The sequence below is a fragment of the Mixophyes fleayi genome, chromosome 2 (assembly GCF_038048845.1).
Source record: "Mixophyes fleayi isolate aMixFle1 chromosome 2, aMixFle1.hap1, whole genome shotgun sequence".
In the NCBI taxonomy this organism is placed as follows: domain Eukaryota; kingdom Metazoa; phylum Chordata; class Amphibia; order Anura; family Limnodynastidae; genus Mixophyes; species Mixophyes fleayi.
Genome location: NC_134403.1, coordinates 208,870,456 through 208,892,431, shown reverse-complemented (window position 1 = coordinate 208,892,431; position 21,976 = coordinate 208,870,456). Strand labels below are relative to the sequence as shown.

General features: G+C 37.9%; 1 protein-coding gene across 1 annotated transcript in view; it reads right to left on the bottom strand.

The window, feature by feature from the left end:
* EPHA10 (EPH receptor A10) overlaps window positions 1-21,976 on the bottom strand; it is a 501,782-nt gene that overhangs the window by 17,628 nt on the left and 462,178 nt on the right. The window contains exons 11-15 of the mRNA XM_075195414.1: window positions 14,457-14,642; window positions 8,957-9,018; window positions 5,022-5,240; window positions 4,121-4,270; window positions 2,915-3,108 (exon numbers count right to left, since the gene is read on the bottom strand). Coding sequence (XP_075051515.1) covers window positions 2,915-3,108; window positions 4,121-4,270; window positions 5,022-5,240; window positions 8,957-9,018; window positions 14,457-14,642 — 811 coding nt within the window. The remainder of the gene's footprint in view (window positions 1-2,914; window positions 3,109-4,120; window positions 4,271-5,021; window positions 5,241-8,956; window positions 9,019-14,456; window positions 14,643-21,976) is intronic.

The following is a 21,976-nucleotide window of genomic DNA, read 5'->3' as shown; positions in this document are numbered from 1 at the left end:
AAAGGGGCAAGCGTAAGGATCTGAGCAACTTTGACAAAGACCAAAGACGACTGGGTTAGAGCATCTCCAAAATGGCATGTCTTGTGGGGTGTTCCCAGTATGTAGTGGTTACTACCTACCAAAAGTGGTTCAAGGAAGGGCAACTGGTGAACAGACGACAGAGTCATGAGCGCCCAACGCTCATTTATGCATTTGGGGACTGAAGGATAACCCTTCTGGTCCAGTCCAACAGAAGAGTTATTGTAGCACAAATGCTGGCCATGATAGAAAGGTGTCAAAACACTCAGTGCATCGCAGCTAGCTGTGATGCACTGTATGGGGCTGCATAGCTGCAGACTGGTCAGAGTGCCTATGCTGACACCTGTCCACAGCTGAAAGAGCCTACAATGGGCATGGGAGAATTGAACCATGGAGCAATGGAAGAAGGTGGCCTGGTCTGATGAATCACATTTCCTTTTACCATGTGGATGGCCGATTGCGTGTCTGCGTTGTTTACCTGGGGAAGAAATGGAACCACGATGCCCTATGGGAAAAGGCAACATGGTGGAGACAGTATAATGCTCTGGGCTGCTGGGAAATTTTGGGTCCTGGCATTCATGTGCATGTTACTTTGGCACTTGCCACTTTATGGCATCGGTATTCCCTGATGGCAGTGGCCTCTTTCAGCAGGATAATGTGCCCTGCCACACAGCAAAAAATGTTGAGGAATGGTTATAAGAACAAGAAAAAGAGTTCAAGGTGTTGACTTGGCCTCCAAATTTCCCAGATCTCAATGGATGTGCTAGAAAAAGAAGTCAGAGCCATGGAGGCCCTACCTCCAAACTTACAGGACTTAAAGGATCTGCTGCTAACGTCTTGGTGAAGATACCGCAGGCCATCTTCTGAGGTATTGTGGAGTCCATGCCTCAACAGGTCGAGTTGCTTTGGCAGCATAAGGGGGGCCTACACAATATTAGGCAGGTGGCTTTAATGTGGTGGCTGTTCAGTGTATGTTGGCCATAGTAACATGGTTAGCATGTGTGGCAACATTTTTGGAAGTTAGCTGATGGTCAGACCAATCTCGCATCATCAACAGGTCTATTCATCTGGCTATTTCTTTGGATACTACTGCCTATTCTCCTGCATGAAATATTCTGCCTTGTGTTCCCAGAAGAAGAGGGAGGCATTGGAGGAAATCTTCACCAAAGCGTTACACATAAGACCTTGTTTAATATTACTTTGGTACGCAGCCTGTCAATGTCATAGCTTGCAGTGTACCGTGTTGTGCTAAAAATACTATGCCTTAGGGGCAAAATCAATTAGCTGTGCACCTTGCTAGCTAATATGGTACTAAAATCTCTGCACATTTTCCCTTGACATCTATGACACGCGAAGGAAAATGAGTGGACATTTTAGTAAAATATCCGCCGTGATTTTTCTGTAGACACATTGCAACACCTTGCGGCACATTGAATTCCCCCCATTGAGTGCATAATGTTTTTTTCTTTTCAGATTCAAAACCAGGCAAACAACAGGTGCAGTTAAAGACATATGGTATTCTGAATATAATGAGGGAGTATTTGTGTTTTTACTATTAGTTTTACATTTGTGTTTCTATGTATTCAGTTTATATCTATTTATGGGTATCTTGGTTGTCTTGCGCTTACACTACTTCACTTTCAATTGACAACTAAGTCCACCTGTAATGTTCAGCTTGAAGAAAAGGAGTGCTTCCATAATTTGGCATAGCAAACATACTGACCCAAAATTATATAAATATATTTGGTTGTTAGTAGTACTTTTGTCTAATGCTTTGTTTGAAATAATAATTAAGAAACGCTAGAAATTGTAAAGAGATAGTGTGGTGGGAAGAATTGTAATATATTACATAAAAAATTTGTGCACTGTGGAAACTGATATAGAAGCAGTTGGTGTACTATTGGAGGACAATTGCTACAAAAGCGCCTACCAAGATCAGAAGAATGATACACAGATCCCCAACACTAGTGATCCAATATACTATTCCTTACATTCAATTGGGCACTCCCACTAGATAAATGCCCTCAACTAGATAAATTTGAAAGAATAGGGAGTGGGCTGAAAGGTATAAACCAAGTAGACACGACACCTGTGGGGCCTCTATAAGACAGACACACACCTGCTTTGTGATATTTGTGAATTCTTGAATAGTGATAATAAATAGCTGCAGCATTTGTGTAATATTGATGGTACACAATATGTAAGTTGGGTTCATTGATCTAAATATCTGTCTGTGTCTATATTATTAAATTGGTTGTTACAAACATAGAGTTGGCATTAGCTGGTACTAATTGGTTAATCTTTAAGTTATTTCTGACAGAGCAATATAACAACACCTGTCATGTAATTCTGTAGAAGTATTATATAACAATTTTTTTTTGCACCAATCAGCTCAGTGAGGCCATTTAATAAACAAAATATATGCTTTGCAAAATAACAGGCAAAAGGTTTAGGTGTACTATGCTGTGAAAACAATGGAGAATCACAATGTTCTGCTGTTTGGGGTAGTTGCTAATATGTAAGCCCTTTTCCACAGAATGTAGCAGCGTGACAAAAAAGGCCTGTAAAATCTTCTTGCAGTATTTATTGCTGCACTGCAACCTGGGGAGAGCACGGACATTATATACCTTGGAACTAGGGGACTGCAACACCATTCTACTGCCATTTTAACGTGGTGAACAAAAATGTTCCCTGCTTTAGGTGGAAGTGCAGCTCTAGTATGCTCTTACACTAGTAGTTACAAGATTAATTCATTATGAAGTTTGATTCTAGATGAGACAACATAAGCAAAATATTAAGTAACAATACTTGTTTTTTCTTATTACCATTCATGGCTACAACAGCAAGCCTTTAATATTGGGATATCCACTCAACATCGGTAGAAGAAGATACTCACCTTGTAGTTGTGGATGTTGCAGACTTGTTTTTTTCAGGGCTTTGCCCATGTTTGGTTAGTATGTTGTGTATGTGAGTAAATTTTGGTCTGTCATTCCTGTCCTTCTGCCAGCAATCTAACATAAGCTGGTGGAGAGCAGGTGGACAGTTCATTGGTGCTGGAAGCCGGAAGCCATCTTCTATGGCTTTGATGACCTAGGATTGTGAAACACAGAAGGTGAAGTACAGGAAGATGGTAAAAGTAATTTACATGTCACAAAAGTGTAAAACTATAGCACAAATGGTCTATTATGGTATACAAATTTCCAATCAATTGTGCCTACTCTTTCAGGAAAGCGTATGGATTTGTAAGTCAAGATGGTGGCATCGGTAGATGTAAAAAAGTTTGTACCAGCCGATAGCAGGGCAATCCTCGCTAAGTACAGATTAGGAACATTATATTGCCTAGTACTGCAGTGAGGTAGTGAAATTATATATTATTTTGTGGGACAGGATTACTTAATCAGAAAAAGGGTTCAAGAGGTCACATTTATCGAGTTTTCCTACTTTGCCTAATTGCACACAGCACTCTTCTTTTCCGAAAAAAATAACTATGAGTTCTATAGCACATTTGAGATCAGAATGCAGTTTGCACCTTTCAGTTGCACATGTTCGGGAAATTTCTAAGTGCACTGCAAGCAATGTAATAAAAATATTCAAAAGTGACACATGTAATAAAGACAGTATTATGTCCCCTCATTCTCATGTTTAATTTAAATCATAAATAAAGCTAAATTAAGTAGTATTTCAGTAGAGAATTGTAAAAGTTTAAATGAGTAAAGCGTTCATGCTAAATTGGTAGTGGATTGTTCCTTAATATAATATTTTTACTGTCTTCCTCATGAGAATTTTCCAAAGCAAACTGACAAGCTATAAAAAAGGTTGACATTGATTTTACAAGGGTGTTTTCAAAGACCACAAAATCGGTGTGTACTATGGAATGTGCTAGACAACTAGCTGGACTTGTGCACACATAAAAGCATTGTTGGTCTTCAGATTTTGCCATTTATAAATTATCCTTATTCTCATTGTTAAAAGCCTAGATGTATTTTTGGTCTATAAGGTAACATGAGAATTTAAAGAGAACAGGAAGCTGACATGAATAACAATCACATTGTATATAAGCAATTTCAAAGTCATAACCATCAATAGTAAACATATAACTCACATCTTGATTGGACATGTCCCAGTATGGTCTTTCACCATAAGACATGGCCTCCCACATGACTATGCCAAAGCTCCACACATCGCTGGCAGTGCTATAACGATGGTACTCAATTGCTTCTGGTGCTGTCCATAAAACTGTGCTCTTTCCACCCTGAAATTAAGTATACACAAACAGATATAATTTATACATGTATGGGTAATTGAAACCAAGCATGGTCTGCACATGCATTGTTACTCATTTGAAATTTAGAATGTTAAGAGATTTCTAGATCAAGAGATTGCAAAACACACTCCTTGTGCAGGTTCAACCTATAAGCTGTTCAGTCATAAAATTAACATTCACCTCTACTCCAAACATATCACCCAGTACTGTATGTGTTAAGTTCATTTATAAAGACGACAGCAATTGGTATTAAAAAATACTTTAGGCTAGACAAATAGCCGCAGGGTGCCGATGGCTAGTATGGGAAAAAGCAAGAAAAGATGGAGGCAAATAATCATAAACAAGAGGAGACAACCATGAGTTTGGCAAACAATTGGTGACAAATAAGAAAGGCACAAATAAGAAGGGTCAAATAGAAGGTGATACACAAAAGGAGGGTAGACAAGTAAACAGTGAAAACAGTCAATAGACAAAAGGTGAGAAAGAATATACAAGAGTAACAGAAAACAAAAAAGAGTTACAAAAAGACAAGCAGCATTGATGATTGAATCCATGGACAAAGGAAATGGTGGCTGTCTACAGTGTGTTATTAGGGGTGCAGACAGTTGCCATTGTGTGATATGAGGGGAGTCCAGCCTTCAGTTTACCCAGGAGTCCAGGAAACTGAGCTATATCACCTTTTAATGTTAGTGTTAAGTTAATGATGTTTGATGAATCAACTAACTTCAATTTCACTTACATTTGCATTCCGTACCATGGTGGTAAACACAGTGTCAAGTTTATCATCTTGAATTTGTCGAAATCCAGATATTTTGCAGACTAGGTTAGAGTTAACAAGGACTTTGTGTGCAGCAAGGCACTTGTGGATATAGCTCATCTCTGTTAGGTACTTCATTCCTGAGGCTATACCGCTCAGCATCCCAACTAGCTGAGGTACTGTAAATTGGCCCTCGTGTTTCTGTAAATACACAACATAGCATGAATATACCCTGCACTAATTGTTTTTGCATGTAAAATATTATGCAACATTACATGAGAAAGCTATCCTCTGAATTAACATCTTTTCCAATATATGCAATGCTGCAAGTACTAACATCTGATTTACAAAAGGATATTTAACCTATACCAAATAAATAAATAAATAATGTTACTCATGAATGAGAGAAGGGTGTTTTGTAATAAGAATAGTGATGATGTTAATAGTCAAGTAAATGATGGAGCATTGTTAATGTGTGGAACACTATAGTCAATTGTAACTTATGAAACGAAAACAGCCCATGCTAACTATATCCAATAGAAATATTAATTTGAAATGTAATATTAATTCTTACTTTTATTTTTTAATTTACCTACTAATTATGTGGCAATTCAATATTAAATAAGTAGGTAGATGAGTTTACCCCCTAGGGTAGGAAAATAATACAGCAGCTTTAACAGAATATACAGCACCTTAAAATAATTTGTTGGTAATGTTTTCTTTAATGTTTTATATATAATTCATAATTTAAATACACGGCAGTGTTTATTGTACATTATAGTTTATTGTACTACTCTAGTTTTTTTTTTATATTTGCTTAAAAAATTCCTACAGTCGATGCTCTTTTATGCTCACAAATTATTTATGCTAGCTAACATTAAAGCTGCTTAGGTGTCCCTCTCTTAGATTTAACTAAGGTTCCCAGCTGCAGCTAACCTTGTGCCTGATGCTGAGTTGGCAGCAAATTGGATGTGCCCTCAAAAAAAAAAGAAAAAAAGGCTTCCACAAAAACTGGGGTTTCTAGACCTATATGCTGAGTCATACAGATCTTAAGATCCATGTGATTCACCATATAGCGTAGATACTTGAGTATGCATAAGGCTTGATCATAATCATCATCAATAAGGTGCCACTGGATCTGCAGTGCTATAAGTCATCAATGCAGAAAACTACGCTCTGATTGGTGAAAGTATGGGAAAGCCGTTTTGTATTGGTTAGTAGTTATGAGACCCCACGTGGGGTCATACCACTAACTGCAAGGAGCTATTGTAGTTCAATGAGGTTCAGTGTGGTTAATAGTGCAACAACACATGCACTTTGCTTGCTCCTTCCAGTTTCATGTTGATGCAGAATAGGCATACTTTGCCAAATGTAGCATAAAGCTTCAAACATACAATAGTGCCACGTCTATTAAAAACAGTCCTCTTACTCTCATGATTAAATTAAACCATAAATAAGGCTAAATGGAAGAGTATTTTAGTGGAAAAAACTGTTTTATTTAATTAAAGGGATGGTTCTCACATGCTACGAGGCTAGACTTTGATGTGATATTTACACTGTTGCATAGTGCGGCTCTTCAAAAATTAAGCACCTCTCCACACAATTAGGTGTTCTTTTAGTTTTCAGAGGCATCTCCGGAGAGTTGAGTGTGGTGTATAGAGGGCAGAAGTTTGATAAAGAAAAGCATTGTAAATGAGATCCAGAGTGTGGACTGTATCCTCGTTTTTGTGTCAGGTCTCCAATCAGTAAAACATATTATTAAACCATCAGAAAGGAGATTTGATAGGAAGCATTTGTGCTGATATAAATGTGTCTTCCGCACAATCATGCACCCTGAAGCTTGCATGCTAATTTGTGTAGTCTTGTAAAAGCTTTCTGTTCTTTCATAATCAGCTTAGACAAATTTCTTTGATGTTTTGTTTTTGTTTTCCACTCTCCAACCTTCTATTTTCTTTCCACCTTTTATGTTCTCCCAGGCACAGTCATGCTATTGTGGTACATCTTTTTTTATACACTGTATAAGCGCTGAAGGGGAGGGAATTTTAATTTCCTATCTAGAAATGAAATAATGCCACAAAGAGTAGCAAAACATAAATATCTGTCTTCAGAGCTGTAGTGCTTCAAGTAGTCACCTGTCCTTGATGTATTCTACTAAGATAAGAGCCAGGACACTAAGATGTAAGCCTACATGTATTATTAGCATTGCACACAGTTTAAGGAAATTATATTTATGTGTTGGAAAATAGACAAAATACAGAGAACTAAATAAAATAAGTCTTCTTCTATACTTTGTCTTCTCTTTTTATTCCACTATATGGGGTAGACTCAATTAGCCGAACGTGGCTGCACATTATTACTGTTACTACGGTAATTTCTCAGCGGATTTTTGTTTGCAAATTTATGGTGCCGATTCAATTCGACCACGTTAGTCTAGGATTAACGCTAGTACTATTACCTTTAATACGGTAATTTTAACCCAGATTTTTATTTGCGGCCCTGAGAGGTGCGAGCAAAAATCAGCATTAAAATTACTATACTAATGGTAATACTGCGCACTTTTACCACACTAATGGTAATAGTGCTCCGGCCGCGTTATTTTAGGAATAACGTGGCCTGAGCCGAATTGAATTGGCCCCTATAAGCTGCAAGCAAAAATAAGCAGACAAATTACCATAGTAACGGTAATAATGCACATCTATTACCATAGGAATGGTAATAATGCGCAGCATTGAATCTACCCTTATATGTTGTGCATTTAGGTTGCAAAACCAGCAGGAAGAATGCTTTGTCAGCCCACATCCCCTGACTAAAACACAGAACAGGCTTATGGTCAAATAAAGAGAAAATGAAAGAGCACTATAAAATATAAATGCTTTGCAAAATATTGCCTCTCTGCCCGATTAGCCTTTCTCTGACAAATCAGATTAGCACTACTTATTTTCAAAATTCTCCAGGCTGTTTTTTTTCAGACAATCATTATTTGCACGACCAGGTATGGCTATTTGCTGCTCTGGAATCAGACATCTAAATCTGCAGTTCTACTGCGCGAGCGGGGGGTTCAGGGTCAAAAATAATCCTATTGCTTGGCAATAGGATTAAAAATATTTGGATATGGATGTGCTTTGTGTTGGAGACACTTTCTCAAATTGAAGGTGGGACTGTTGCCTTTGCTGAGTTTATATACCCTTCAAATGCAAATTTGTTTGTCATTTCTAATAATAAGTAAAAGTTCAAAAAGTGCAGAAATATGTACATTGTTTCCATGAGAATGAAGAAGAAAAATGAATAAAAAGAATGTGCATTATGAACTAGAAAAAGGCATGGTGTTCCCTTTAATGTACAAATGATTCCTATCAGCAGGAAAAGGTTATAAATACACTGATCCATTCACTAGTTAAGTCCAAAGCAGTGACCTGTATAAAGTATGTGATCTGGGATTCTCACTGAAAGCAGCAGAAGATTGTACTGCATTATGTATAGTCTATGCACTCTATACGCTAAGGTCTAATTTTGTGCCATGTGTCTTGGTTTTGCCAAGACAGTTTAACTTGTTTCCACCCAAAAAATGTTTTAGTTGTAATAATTACCACTGTTAAGATTTTGAATTAACAGGTTTTTCATTTAAAAAATTATGAGATTCCTAATAAAATGTTGATCCCTTATGACCCTTGCAGGTGAACACATAAAATTAGTATTTCGTAGTTTTTAGAAGGGATTACATTTATAGAAAGTACAAACACAGTAATGTCATGGGATGGAAAACAACAACCTATATCTACTCTTCTGTAGCAATCTGTAAAATGGGATCAGATATTAAACCTACCTTGTATATACAATTTATTAAATGTTCATTAATGTGCCTATGTATAAAGTAGGGAAGATTGCTTTCTTTTAGCTGAAATATAATATGAACATACCCTCAAAAATGAATCTAGCACACCGTTGCCCATATATTCCATTACAGTCATCATTGTATTGCCTGTAAAGTAGAAAGACATTATTATGAATTTTAAATAGGAATCAAAAATAAAGAAATGAATCATGTTTTTCGGAAAGTAGGACCAACTAAAGTAAATAAAAGGCCATACTTGAAACTAAAGTTTAAGAGACCCGGAGGAGATATCAGGTTGTACTATTTATTGTAAACTGTACCAAATAAATTAAGACATTTGACTCAAACGAAAAATCTGTGCTTAGGTGTATAAAATTATGCAAGCGATATTATTGTTGTTAATTTATATAGCGCCAGTGATATTACTTAGAACTGTACAGAAAATATGTAATTATTCAGTCCCTGCCCCATTGGAGCTTACAGTCTACATTTAGGGAGGAAACCAGAGCACCCAGAGAAAATACATGCAAACACAGGTAAACGTATTGGGCCTGAATCATTAAGGAGAATAAAGCAAAAAAGGAGTAACTTTGCATGTTGCATTGGTGGGGGGTACCTTTAATATGTGGGGATAGATTTATAGTTGGGGTAGAGCATGTCCTAGATCAGCTTTAAATTTCAGTGCAAAAATAAAACTAAGTATTTGTGTGCTACATGAAAAAACAGACAGTAAATACTTATGTGCAAAATAATATATTAATTTGCATACCTTGCTTTGTAACATGGTTTGTAAGGAGAAAATGTACTCCTTTTGCCTTACTTTCCTAAATGAATCAGGCCCATAAACTTTACATAGATAGGTCCTTGGTCGGAATCAAACTCATGACACCAGTGATGTAAGGTAGCAATGCTAATTATTGTTCCACCACCATGGCAGCATGGCTCAATTAACAATGGGCCTGAGGGGATCCAGTCCCGGGCCTCAACCCATAAAAAGGCCCAGGACAGCCAGGAGAAATCACTATTTATTTTTATTTTTTTATTATTATTGTTTGTTCTTTAATTTTTTGTGAAAGCGTGGGGGCATTGGAGTGACGAGTGGAGAGCAGTGTTGTTGCATTCCACTCGCTGTTGGCTTCCTTGGATGCCAAGAGGGGGCGGTCTTGTCATTCGAGAGCAGCAAGTTGCTGAGTTTGGTGGGGGCTTTACAGGCTCTTACAGGACTGTGAGTGACTCGTGACTGTGCTGTACCAACTTCCACCCAGAAGGAGATTAGTAGCACTACAGAATGAATACAACAGGTAGGAACAAGTTAACAGGGAATATGTGACAACATGGGATATGTGAAAACAGGTAGGAACAACAGGGGATATAAGGAAACAGGTCGGAACAACAGGGGATATGAGAAAACAGGTAGGAACAACAGAGGATATGAGAAAACAGGTAGGAACAACAGGAAATATGTGAAAACAGGTAGGAACAACAGAGGACATGAGAAAACAGGTAGGAATAACAGGGGATATAAGGAAACAGGTCGGAACAACAGGGGATATGAGAAAACAGGTAGGAACAACAGAGGATATGAGAAAACAGGTAGGAATAACAGGGGATATAAGGAAACAGGTCGGAACAACAGGGGATATGAGAAAACAGGTAGGAAGAACAGAGGATATGAGAAAACAGTTAGGAACAACAGGGAATATGTGAAAACAGGTAGGAACAACAGAGGATATGATAAAACAGGTAGGAACAACAGGGGATATGAAAAAACTGGAAGGATCAATAGGGGATGTGAGACAACAGGTAGGAACAACAGGGGATATGAGAAAACAGGTAGGAACAACAGGGAATATGAGAAAACAGGTAGGAACAACAGGATATATGAGAAAACAGGTAGGGACAACAGTGGATATGAGAAAACAGGTAGGAGCAACAGGGGATATAAAAAAACAGGTCAAAACAACAGGGGATATGAGAAAACAGGTAGGAACAACAGGGGATATAAGGAAACAGGTCGAAACAACAGGGAATATGAGAAAACAGGTAAGAACAACAGAGCATATGAGAAAACAGGTCGGAACAACAGGGGATATGAGAAAACAGGTAGGAACAACAGAGGATATGAGAAAACAGGTTGGAACAACAGAGGATATGAGAAAACAGGTAGGAACAACAGGGGATATAAGGAAACAGGTCGGAACAACAGGGGATATGAGAAAACAGGTAGGAACAACAGAGGATATGAGAAAACAGGTAGGAAAATCAGGGAATATGTGAAAACAGGTAGGAACAACAGAGGACATGAGAAAATAGGTAGGAACAACAGAGGATATGAGAAAACTGGAAGGATCAATAGGGGATGTGAGACAACAGGTAGGAACAACAGGGGACATGAGAAAACAGGTAGGAACAACAGGGGATATAAGGAAACAGGTCGGAACAACAGGGAATATGAGAAAACAGGTAGGAACAACAGGATATATGAGAAAACAGGTAGGGACAACAGTGGATATGAGAAAACATGTAGGAGCAACAGGGGATATAGGAAAACAGGTCAAAACAACAGGGTACATGAGAAAACAGGTAGGAACAACAGGGGATATGAGAAAATAGGTATGAACAACAGAGGATATGAGACAACAGGTCAGAACAACAGGGGATTTGAGAAAATTAAAATAATTAATTTCTGTTTGCCTATTACCTAATTGGTCTTTGCATGAGAACAGAGATCCACTAACCTTTGGAAAATCACCATGAAGAGTCTAATGTTGCATTAATCTTAACCGTAGATCAAGACAACTCAGGAGATATTCTGGTTGTGTTTCATCTCCAATTGTATTTGAATCTGACAATTATTAGCCAGTGATTTTTAGTTGTGCAATTAAAATTCCATGAAACTAGCAAAGGGCAGAAAATAATGAAATGCTTTGAAAATGCACAAATTACTTTCAAAACAAAAAAAACCCCACAAATCAATAATTGTTAAATAAAATATTTAAAAACAATTTAAACTATTTTAAAAACTTTGGTTAACCTGGTGAAAAATATACTGGTAACAAATCAAATCCTGGTTAAGAGGCTCTACAAAAGCTGAAGGCAAATCCTATTGTCCTCTACCCTAAAAATGTCATGTATCAAGGCACATATGGAGAAAGCAATGGATCATTCCTACTCTTTCCTCCATATTTGCCTTCAGACTGACACTTTACGCATCGGTCAGTAAAGGGCATGGACGAAGGAGTCAGGACAGAGTGAGGGCATGTCAGCATGGTAATGCTAGTAATCATTGCAGTGCAGGCTGTTGCAGCACTCCCTCCCCTCCTTTGTGAACTAAAATTTTCTGTCGCCCCCAAGGTGGCAGAGGTCACCTCTGATTCTATTTTGGAGCAGAGCTGGGGTATATGTAATACCTCAGAAATACATCCAGCACAGCTCTGAGTAAAAAAATGGAGTACTGACTTAAAATAAATAAGCTTTTTAAATAAATTTGAATACTTCTGTATTGTTTTATGCGTAAATCTATATTTTACTTTAAATGAAAAATGTTTGCAACATTTGAAAATTGCTCATGCGCCTCAATGACACATTGGCACCATTTTTAAATTAGTCATTCTGTACCCTGTTGCCAGTTTGATAAGTTTGCCTTGGGGACATGTATAGGACTATTGTTACACATCATAGATAATTCTCAACTGTAAGCATAAGGATCACTGTCCCTATCCTAATATATGTTCACACATACAAAGGAGCAAAACAGATAGCAAACAGAGAAGAAATAACATGGATACATATTAGTTTATCTGTTTTGCTGATATGCATGTGTGAATGGCCCGTGTATTAGCATAGGGATCAGCTCCATTTCTTACAACAAAATTCCCCACTTTTTCCATGGAGATTATACCCTGGTGTCACTGACAGTTAACTGTGTTTGAAGATTTGTATTTTTAAGTCTGTTCAGATGTGTGAACACTTGGAGATAGAATAGTTATATATGTTATATATAACAAATCTTATACATTCCACTTTGGCCTTTTGAGGTTTTGAAATGACCAACAATCCAGCTGATAATCACATTTTCACACATTAACTATACACCTTATTTGTATCAATAAAAATCATAATTTGCCCTCTGTATTATGTGACGGTGACAAGGTTGCCCATTGTATTTTGTGGTGGTCACAAGGGTGCTGTGTATTGTGTGGCAGTGACAAGGGTACTATGTATTGTGTGATGGTCACAAGGGTGTTATGTATTGTGTGGTGGTCACAAGGGTGTTATGTATTGTGTGGTGGTCACAAGGGTGCCATGTATTGTATGGCGGTCACAAGGGTGCTGTGTGGTCTTCTGCTGCTGTAGCACATCCACTTTGAGGTTGCATGTGCTGTGCACTCAGAGATACTCTTCTGCATACCACTTATGGTTAATTGAGTTGCTGTCACCTTCCTGACTGCTGGACCTATGCAGATCATTCACTTATGATGTAACTCATTAACAAGGCATTTCCACCCAGAGAACTGCCACTCACTCGATGTGTTTTTGTTTTGAGTACCGCTCTCTGTAAACTCTAGAGATTGTTGTGTGTAAAAATTCCAGGAGATCAGCAGTTTCTGAGTTACTCAAACCAAACTGTCTGGTTCCAACAATCATTCCACATTTAAAGTCACTAAGATCACACTTCTTCTCCATCAATATAGATACCTACAGTATACAGTGTATTTATATATATAATAGATATAATAATTATTAATAAATATAACAAATAATAAATATTAAATTTATATGATAAATATATAAAAGATTTAATATATAGAAATATATTTGTTTTATTTATTTATTTATTTATTTATTTTCTTAAGATTTCATGTTATGCACCCTGTACTTTATTCAATGTTAAAAACCTGAAAATGAGCATTTTTCATGTATGTTTCTGTTAAAGCACTTTATAAATAAAGTAAATGTTTTATTTCTAATCAGCCATTGTTTGTATTTTTGTCTTTAATGATCAATAAAAATAGCATACCTTTACCTCTCAACTGTTTCAATTCCATCAGGATAGTCCTGATTAGAGGGAACTAATCATGATCAGCCAGGAGCTTGTCCCGGCATGAGGGACAGCTGGGACATATTTCCATTTGTCACTTTACATACATGCTGTGCAAACCAGCTAGTGTTGCACTCTTTATTTAAGGGAGGATGGGAGGGAGATGTAGGTGGTTTGAGGGAAGTGCAAGCTTTTTCCTACATGGTGCTGGCCACGCCCACACAAAACTGCCTACTCCCACACATCACTGGTCCCTCTTTTGATGGGGCGGCACTTCTCACAATAGGCCCTTGATCATTTTCCTCTTCCTGCCTATGTAGCTCTTAATCTTACCCTGCATGGCAATCTGCTAGGCATCACATCATTTACAAAGATCAATAAACAAAAAAAGTTATTTTAGACATACAGTTGTTTAGTATTGTTTTGTATGACGGTATATTTTCAAATATTGGTTTGTAAAACATAAATGAATAAAAAATTAGATAAATATATTACTCAGGGAATTTGTCGGTGGCTTTAAAGATGACTGCTGTTTTATTCCTACCTCTGGTGATGACTCCTTCAAGGCGTATAATGTTGGGATGGTCAAACTGGCCCATGATGCTTGCCTCTGCTAAAAATGAGCGCTTCTGCTTTTCTGAGCAGCCTGCTCGCAGGGTTTGCATGGCGACTGGAAGCTCTCTCTTACTTGGAAGCTTCAAGCAACCTCGGCATATTTCACCATATTCTCCTGAAACACAAGAGGATTTTATTCTTACAAAGTATATGTCATGCAAATTACATAGTGAATTTAAAGATGCTTAATATTTTCACAATCTGAATAAAACTACATTATATAAGAAATAAATCAAGGTTAATGAAAGAGTAAATTGTAACATAAACAGCCTCATGAAATAAAATATTTACTGAAAAGCTGTGTGCTTTGAATAGCTAGAAAAATATTCTAGGTGTGAACATATGGATTGTGCACCATGGACCTCTGTGTGCATCCTGAGTGCACAACACAAACACTTAAGAATGTAAAGGGTACAAGAGACTTACTGGAAAATGAATAAGTGGCATGACAGCATAATAGTAAAGCACATGTCACATACATGGCAGTCAGTAACTACTACAAGAGAATACATTAAGTAGTCTTGTTTAAAAGATTATTATGTTTCCTACCCAAGTTAAGTTATAATTCACATAATGGATATGTATTGAAAAATAATAAAGTATCAGCAGATATTTTGCTCAGTTAGCAAAAGACACAAAGCCTGGCCGACTACCACCAAGCTTACTACCTTACGTGTCTTGTGTCTCTGCAGAAGCACATGGTATAATGCTACAGCTTAACACTAAGTGATGGCATGTATATATGGGTAGCATTCACTCTTTCTAGAACACCAAGGGGCATATTTATGAAAGGGAAAAAAAATCTGTCAAAGACTCCCAGCTGGCCATAGTTTTTAAAGCATGGGGAAGCCTGTTTAACAAGGACAGCAGTGATACAAGTAACATTGCAGTCCTTCTATAACTATCAACATCTCATGATGGTGATAGCAGATGATCATTAAAAGAAAACAATGTTTTATTATGCAAATAAAGCATGTTTTCCTAATTGGAATATATTCAAATAGTTATTTTTTATTAGTAACTTTTATATATATATTTTGCTATTTTTTTTTATATATATTAAACTAGGAGCCCAAGTCTGGATTTCCAAATCTTACATAGAAAGCTTGCGCTTTGGCCTTTCATATACTTCTTCTCACAGGTTTGGTAGCCTTATTGTAACTAATGACTTGCTACAGTGTCCCCAGTTTCACTATCATCTACTGTTAGTGATGGCCTTCACACATTCATGCTAATGGGCACTCATCTGCCTTTGCATTTTGGTTCCTCTGTAACCTACTTTACCCTCCTCCCCAATAAAATATTCTGCACAAACCATAGCCTTCAGTAAGTGAAATGTACATGTATCGAAACCAAACAGCTTCTTATAATCTCTGTAGCCACGTTTGTATGTTTGCTTGTCCATGCATGACGTCTATCATTAGCATCATCGTCATCATCAGCTATTTATGTAGCACCACTAATTCTGCAGCACTCACATCAGTCCGTGCCCACTGCTCACAGTCTTAATTCCCTAACATATACACACAGACCGAAAAAGACTAAGGTCAATTTAATAGCAGCCAATTAACCTAGTAGTATGCTTTTGGAGTGTGGGAGGAAACCAGGGAACTCAGAGGAAACACTCACTATTGATACGATGCATTCTTAAAACCTTACCAGAATGAGCCATTTGTTATCGGAGGCTTAAGCCACTAAAAAGTCTAAGGTGTCTATTTATCAAGACCCTACAATATTGAAGATTTTCTATCGCTGCCTATCGCAAAGATAGAAAATATTCCATTGCATAATATATCAAGAAAAGGTCTTCGGAGAAGCTGAGTGGTGTTCTGCTTCCCAGCAATACTTGCTGGCAGCGGTAAGAGTAGTACTGCTCACCAGGCCAGTGTAAGGCTCCTCTGAGTGCATGAGTGAGCACTGAGCTGGCACTGGTACTGGAAGCCTGGACTTGGGCTTTCAGTTCCGGATTTGTGTGAAAATAAAATAATGAAGTTGAAAATAATTTTTTTTAAAAAAAAAAACCTTTAAAAAAAGTAAACAACACTTTTACTTTTTATTAATAAATCACCACTATTGTACATGATAAATATTTTTTACTGGCCCAGGGGTTTCATAGATAGGAAAAAGCCCTAAATCCAGGTAAAACTCAAAGGTTTTCAACCTATTGATAAAGAGACCCTTAACACACATAATGACAAGTGAGGCTTTTAGGATGAACGCACTTAAAGGGCGACGGTGTTTGAAGCAAGCTGAACACTTACCTGAAGGGGTTAACATAGGGTTGGGCCCGACCAATGGCAGCTCCTGTCGGAGGGACCTTGATTGAATATAGCAGGATGTACTTCCTGGTCTGCTTCACTCTGCAGCACGAGATCCCTCCCACCCACTCCTCAGTTTAAGTACTTATGTGTTAACGTTTGCGTAGGAAGGCACTGCGTTCAGCGGCTGATTAGTGGATGCACAGGTAGTTGGTCGCAGGTCACTGTCCCCTTAGTGGCACCAGTAACTCCTTTTTGGTCCTTCGGTGAGGAGGGTCCCTGTCCGGCTCGGTGAGGGAGGGCAGCTTGAGTTTGAAAGGGGCAGTCACTCTGACGCCAACTCAGCGCAAGTTGTGATGGGATTTGTTCCCTTTGGTTTGCGTACTTACGGCGGTTTGTGCCAGTCCCCATGTGATATTGTGTTATCAGCTTGAGAGCTGTTTCGCAGTGCCCTTTCTCCGCCACCATAGGTTTAGTTTAATATAAAATCATAATAAAAGTTCTGGCAATTTTTAATAACTTATACATGTCTCAGTGTGTTTATTTGCATGCAAATGTTTAAGGTTGATGTGAAGTTTATGGGAACATACACGGTGAGCCCTTTATAGTGTATACATCTACATATGCATCCAGAATGCAGCATACATTTAAAAAACGAGCGTAGTTCCAACTGTATTCAAATGCAAGCAGCCCTCAAGATACATTTTTATTTGAATCTGGGTATAAGTACGCTCTGGCTAAATGTTACTTGACGTATGTAGACAGACAGAACAGAGTGCAGGACACACATGCATGAGTGCAATATAAAGTCCTATAGAAAGGCATATACATTTTTTTTCTAAAATAAATTGATAACTATTAATAATATAATCATTAATAAACATTTTGCAAGAAAAGTTTTATTTTTTTATTTTTATAATAGTAAATGCGTAAATCAGGATGTTCTTAATGTGTACTGTACATACTAAGTTTTTATAGTCTTATCTTACTTGCATACCCATGCCCTTTGCTATTGGCACGTATACATGTAGTTTTTAAAACAAATATTATGCCATGTTAGTCATGACTATGAGTTGGCACTTAAACCTGCCCTGCAATATGTATTTAAGGGAAACCAGGATTGAATCGGCCACATCTGCGCTTCCTGTACATTGCCTACGTTCACCTGCCCCTTCCCACCCACATCCCTTGTTCAATTTGTAAACAGTCATATGTGTAATTTGCACTCAGACAAGAATTGCATGCAATTGCGTTCATTGGTTTCTTAGTATGCACAGAGCTATTTCATGCAAGATACGGCAAGCAAAAAGACTTTTCCAATGATAAATCAGGCCCTGAATTTCTAAATAAGACAGTTATATTTAGAGATGCTCACTGACCCCCGTGTTTTGGTTTTGGTTTTGGATCTGGATTACTGTCATGTTTTGGTTTTGGTTTTGCCAAACAGCCCTTGTGTGTTTTGGTTTTGGTTTTGTTTGGTTTTGTTTTGCTACTTTGTTTAAAAATCAATGTTTTTGGGCATAAAATAACCAAATTTAGTGCTCCACTTGTTTCTTGGATAAGTAAGGTAATTCTAAAGCTAATAAATTAGGAAGAAAACAGTTTAATCCCTGGTAGGCTGTCCTTAATTCTGCAAACAAACCTTATTGTCTTCCTCTTCATCTTAGCCTATTGGCAATGCAACCATCGTCTTTGGGTGTATATTACACCCTACACTTACAGTTAAATATATAAAGAAATGGACAAAGGCAGTTTGGTTTCTGGCTCTCTAGACCCCCCTCCATTTGAAGAAAGTACTGAAAAATTCAGCCGTTATAGACTGTACAATATAAATTGAAATGGACAAAGGCAGTTTGGTTTCTGTCTCTATAGCCCCCCCCCTCCACTTGTAGTTAAATAGAAAAAAAGCAGCCTGCATAGACTAAACAATATAAAAAATAAATGGACCAAGGCAGTTTGGTGGCTGTCTATGCCCCCCCCCTCCCTACACTTGTAGCTGAATAGAAAAAAGCAGCCTGCATAGACTGTATAATTAGAATATAAAAAGAAATGGACAAAGGTAGTTTGGTGGCTGTCTATGCCCCCCTCCGCCCTCCACTTGTAGTTGAATAGAAAAAAGCAGCCTGCATAGACTGTAGAATTAGAATAAAAAAAGAAATGGACCAAGGTAGTTTGGTGGCTGTCTATGCCCCCCCCCCTCCGCCCTCCACTTGTAGTTGAATAGAAAAAAGCAGCCTGCATAGACTGTAGAATTAGAATATAAAAAGAAATGGACCAAGGTAGTTTGGTGGCTGTCTATGCCCCCCCCCCCGCCCTCCACTTGTAGTTGAATAGAAAAAAGCAGCCTGCATAGACTGTAGAATTAGAATATAAAAAGAAATGGACCAAGGTAGTTTGGTGACTATCTATGATCCCCCCCCGCCCTCCACTTGTAGTTGAATATAATAAAAGCAGCCTGCATAGACTGTAGAATTAGAATATAAAAATAAATGGACCAAGGTAGTTTGGTGGCTCTCTATGACCCCCCCCCCCCCCACCCTCCACTTGTAGTTGAATAGAAAAAAGCAGCCTGCATAGACTGTAGAATTAGATTATAAAAATTAATGGACAAAGGCAGTTTGGTATCTGTCTGCATCAAACCCCCTCTCCACTAGGAGTAAAATAGAAAACTATTCATCCCTTATAGAGTCTAAATAGAAATAGAAATTCAGAAAGGTAGTTTGGTATCTGTCTGCATCAGACCCCCTCTCCACTAGGAGTAAAATAGAAAGCTATTCAGCCGTTATAGAGTCTAGAATATAAATAGAAATTGAGAAAGGCAATTTGGTATATGTCAGCATCATAATCATCAACATCATCATTAGTGCCCTCGTCGCCTACACAAATCTCCCCCTCATCCTCTTCTAATTCCAAAGTGGCATCCTCAATTGGTGTATCACCGACTACACTCGGGCTGTTAAGGCACACATCAGCAGAACTGCTGAAAGGACCCTTCTTTATGGGTACACTGTCACTAACAGAATGCTCACGATTAGACATACCACTGTTGGATGGACTCTCCACAGGGATTGTTGTCATTTCTGATTCAGAGCATACATTATCCTCTAATGCCTTACTGCTTTCTTGCAGCTCGGATTTGACGCGTAACAGTAGTTGTGCACCACTTTTAGACTCCAAATTATTGGTCTTGCTTGGTCATGAGTGACCGTACAAGAAGAAGGCTCAGTAACATTTTTGGATCTGCCACTAATAGAGGAAGGCGCAGGCCTCATTCTTTCTTTGCCACTGCGTGTGTAGAATGGCATGTTGGCAATTTTTTTTTTATCGGCACTTAACTTTTCCTCAGTTACACTTCTTTTTCACTTCAACACGGTAAATGTTTTTTTGGTGTGTGTTTTTTTCCCTGATTTAAAAAGACTATGTACTTTGACATTGCCTTTCCCAGATAACATACTGGGAACACTACCATTAGGACTGGTGACAGAACCGGGTTGCTGATTCTGCTCATATGTGGACTGCTTTGAATCCATTTTGATGAGGCCAAAGCACGTGTAGTGCCAAAATTGTACTAGATAGATACTGCTGACAAATATGAATTTTGACAGCCAGAAAAATTACTGTAAAACACTGGGGAATATGGGATACCCTAAAAGCACTTGTAGTACTAACAATTGTTTTAGATACTGCTGACAAATATGACTTTTGACAGCCAGAAAAATTACAGTAAAACACTGGGGAATATGGGATACCCCAAAAGCACTTGCAGTGCTAAAAAGAAATTTTATACTGCTGACAAATATGACTTTGACAGCCAGAAAAAATACTGCAAAAGAATGGGGATTAAGGGACACCCCAAAAGCACTTGGAGTGCCAGAAATTGAAAAAAACCCCTCCTCTATCCTCCTCTTACTGTTGTAACAATTGGTATTAAGATTAGAATTGTATTGAATAGAAACAATAATGTGTCCAATTACTGCTCTGTCCCTGCACTGATATAGCCTGTGACCTAACCCTGCTCTCTCCCTCTGTCAAATGGCGATAGATTACTGTGGAGGCTGGTATTTATGCTTTTCAAATCTCGCGAGAACCGAGCTCAGAAATACGAAAACGTCACGATGACGTTTTGCCTCGATTTCGATTCCGAATGGGCGGGAGAGTACCGAGTGTGCTCGGCTTGGTACTCGGATAGGCTAAATTCGGATGGATTTGGATCTCGGGGAACCGAGCCCGCCCATCTCTAGTTATATTGGTTAGATTGCAACATTTGTATTTTACCTTGTAATGTAATAAGAAATTCATGAAATATAAAAAAAATAGGTGGAGGTACTGTGGAAACTGTATAAATCAGAATTAAATGGTAAAGTAATTGCGCTCAATATTGTCTTAACAGTAAATTGCAATGTAATTGGGACAAATTGGTGACAACATTGCAGTGGTGACATAGGGTTAAAAACAAATACATTTAATATTACATACAATTGATAATACAATGATTGATCACTATAGTTGGTAAATGACAATACAACAATGCAAACCGATGGTAAGTGGTCAAACAGCCATGGTCTGAGAGTCCAAGCATATACGAACAGTGGAGGCCACTACAATGAGCCCTGTTGCAGAGATGGTATGTCCTTTTAAAACCCAAACAAGGCACATATTAAAGTGGGGAACAACAGGGTCCAATAGTACAGTCTTAAGACCAACCTCATACAGTCCGGCATACAGATGGAGTCCAAGATGTCACAGTCTTAAGACCAACCTCATACAGTCCGGCATACAGATGGAGTCCAAGATGTCCAGACCATTGGTTTCCATTGTTGTATTGTCATTTACCATCGGTTTGCATTGTTGTATTGTCATTTACCAACTATAGCGATCAATCATTGTATTATCAATTGTATGTAATATTAAATGTATTTGTTTTTAACCCTATGTCATCACTGCAATGTTATCACCAATTTGTCCCAATTACATTGTAATTTACTGTTAAGACAATATTGAGCGCAATTACTTTACCATTTAATTCAGATTTTTTAAAGGGACAGGATATTCCCTTTTAGTAATAGCTGCTCTTGTCTTAAATTAGAGTTGAGCGCTACCTATATCTATTTTTAAACTGTATAAATACCTACAGATATGGTATCCAATACATCGGTCTGGTTTACAGAGTAAATATCACAGCAACATTATA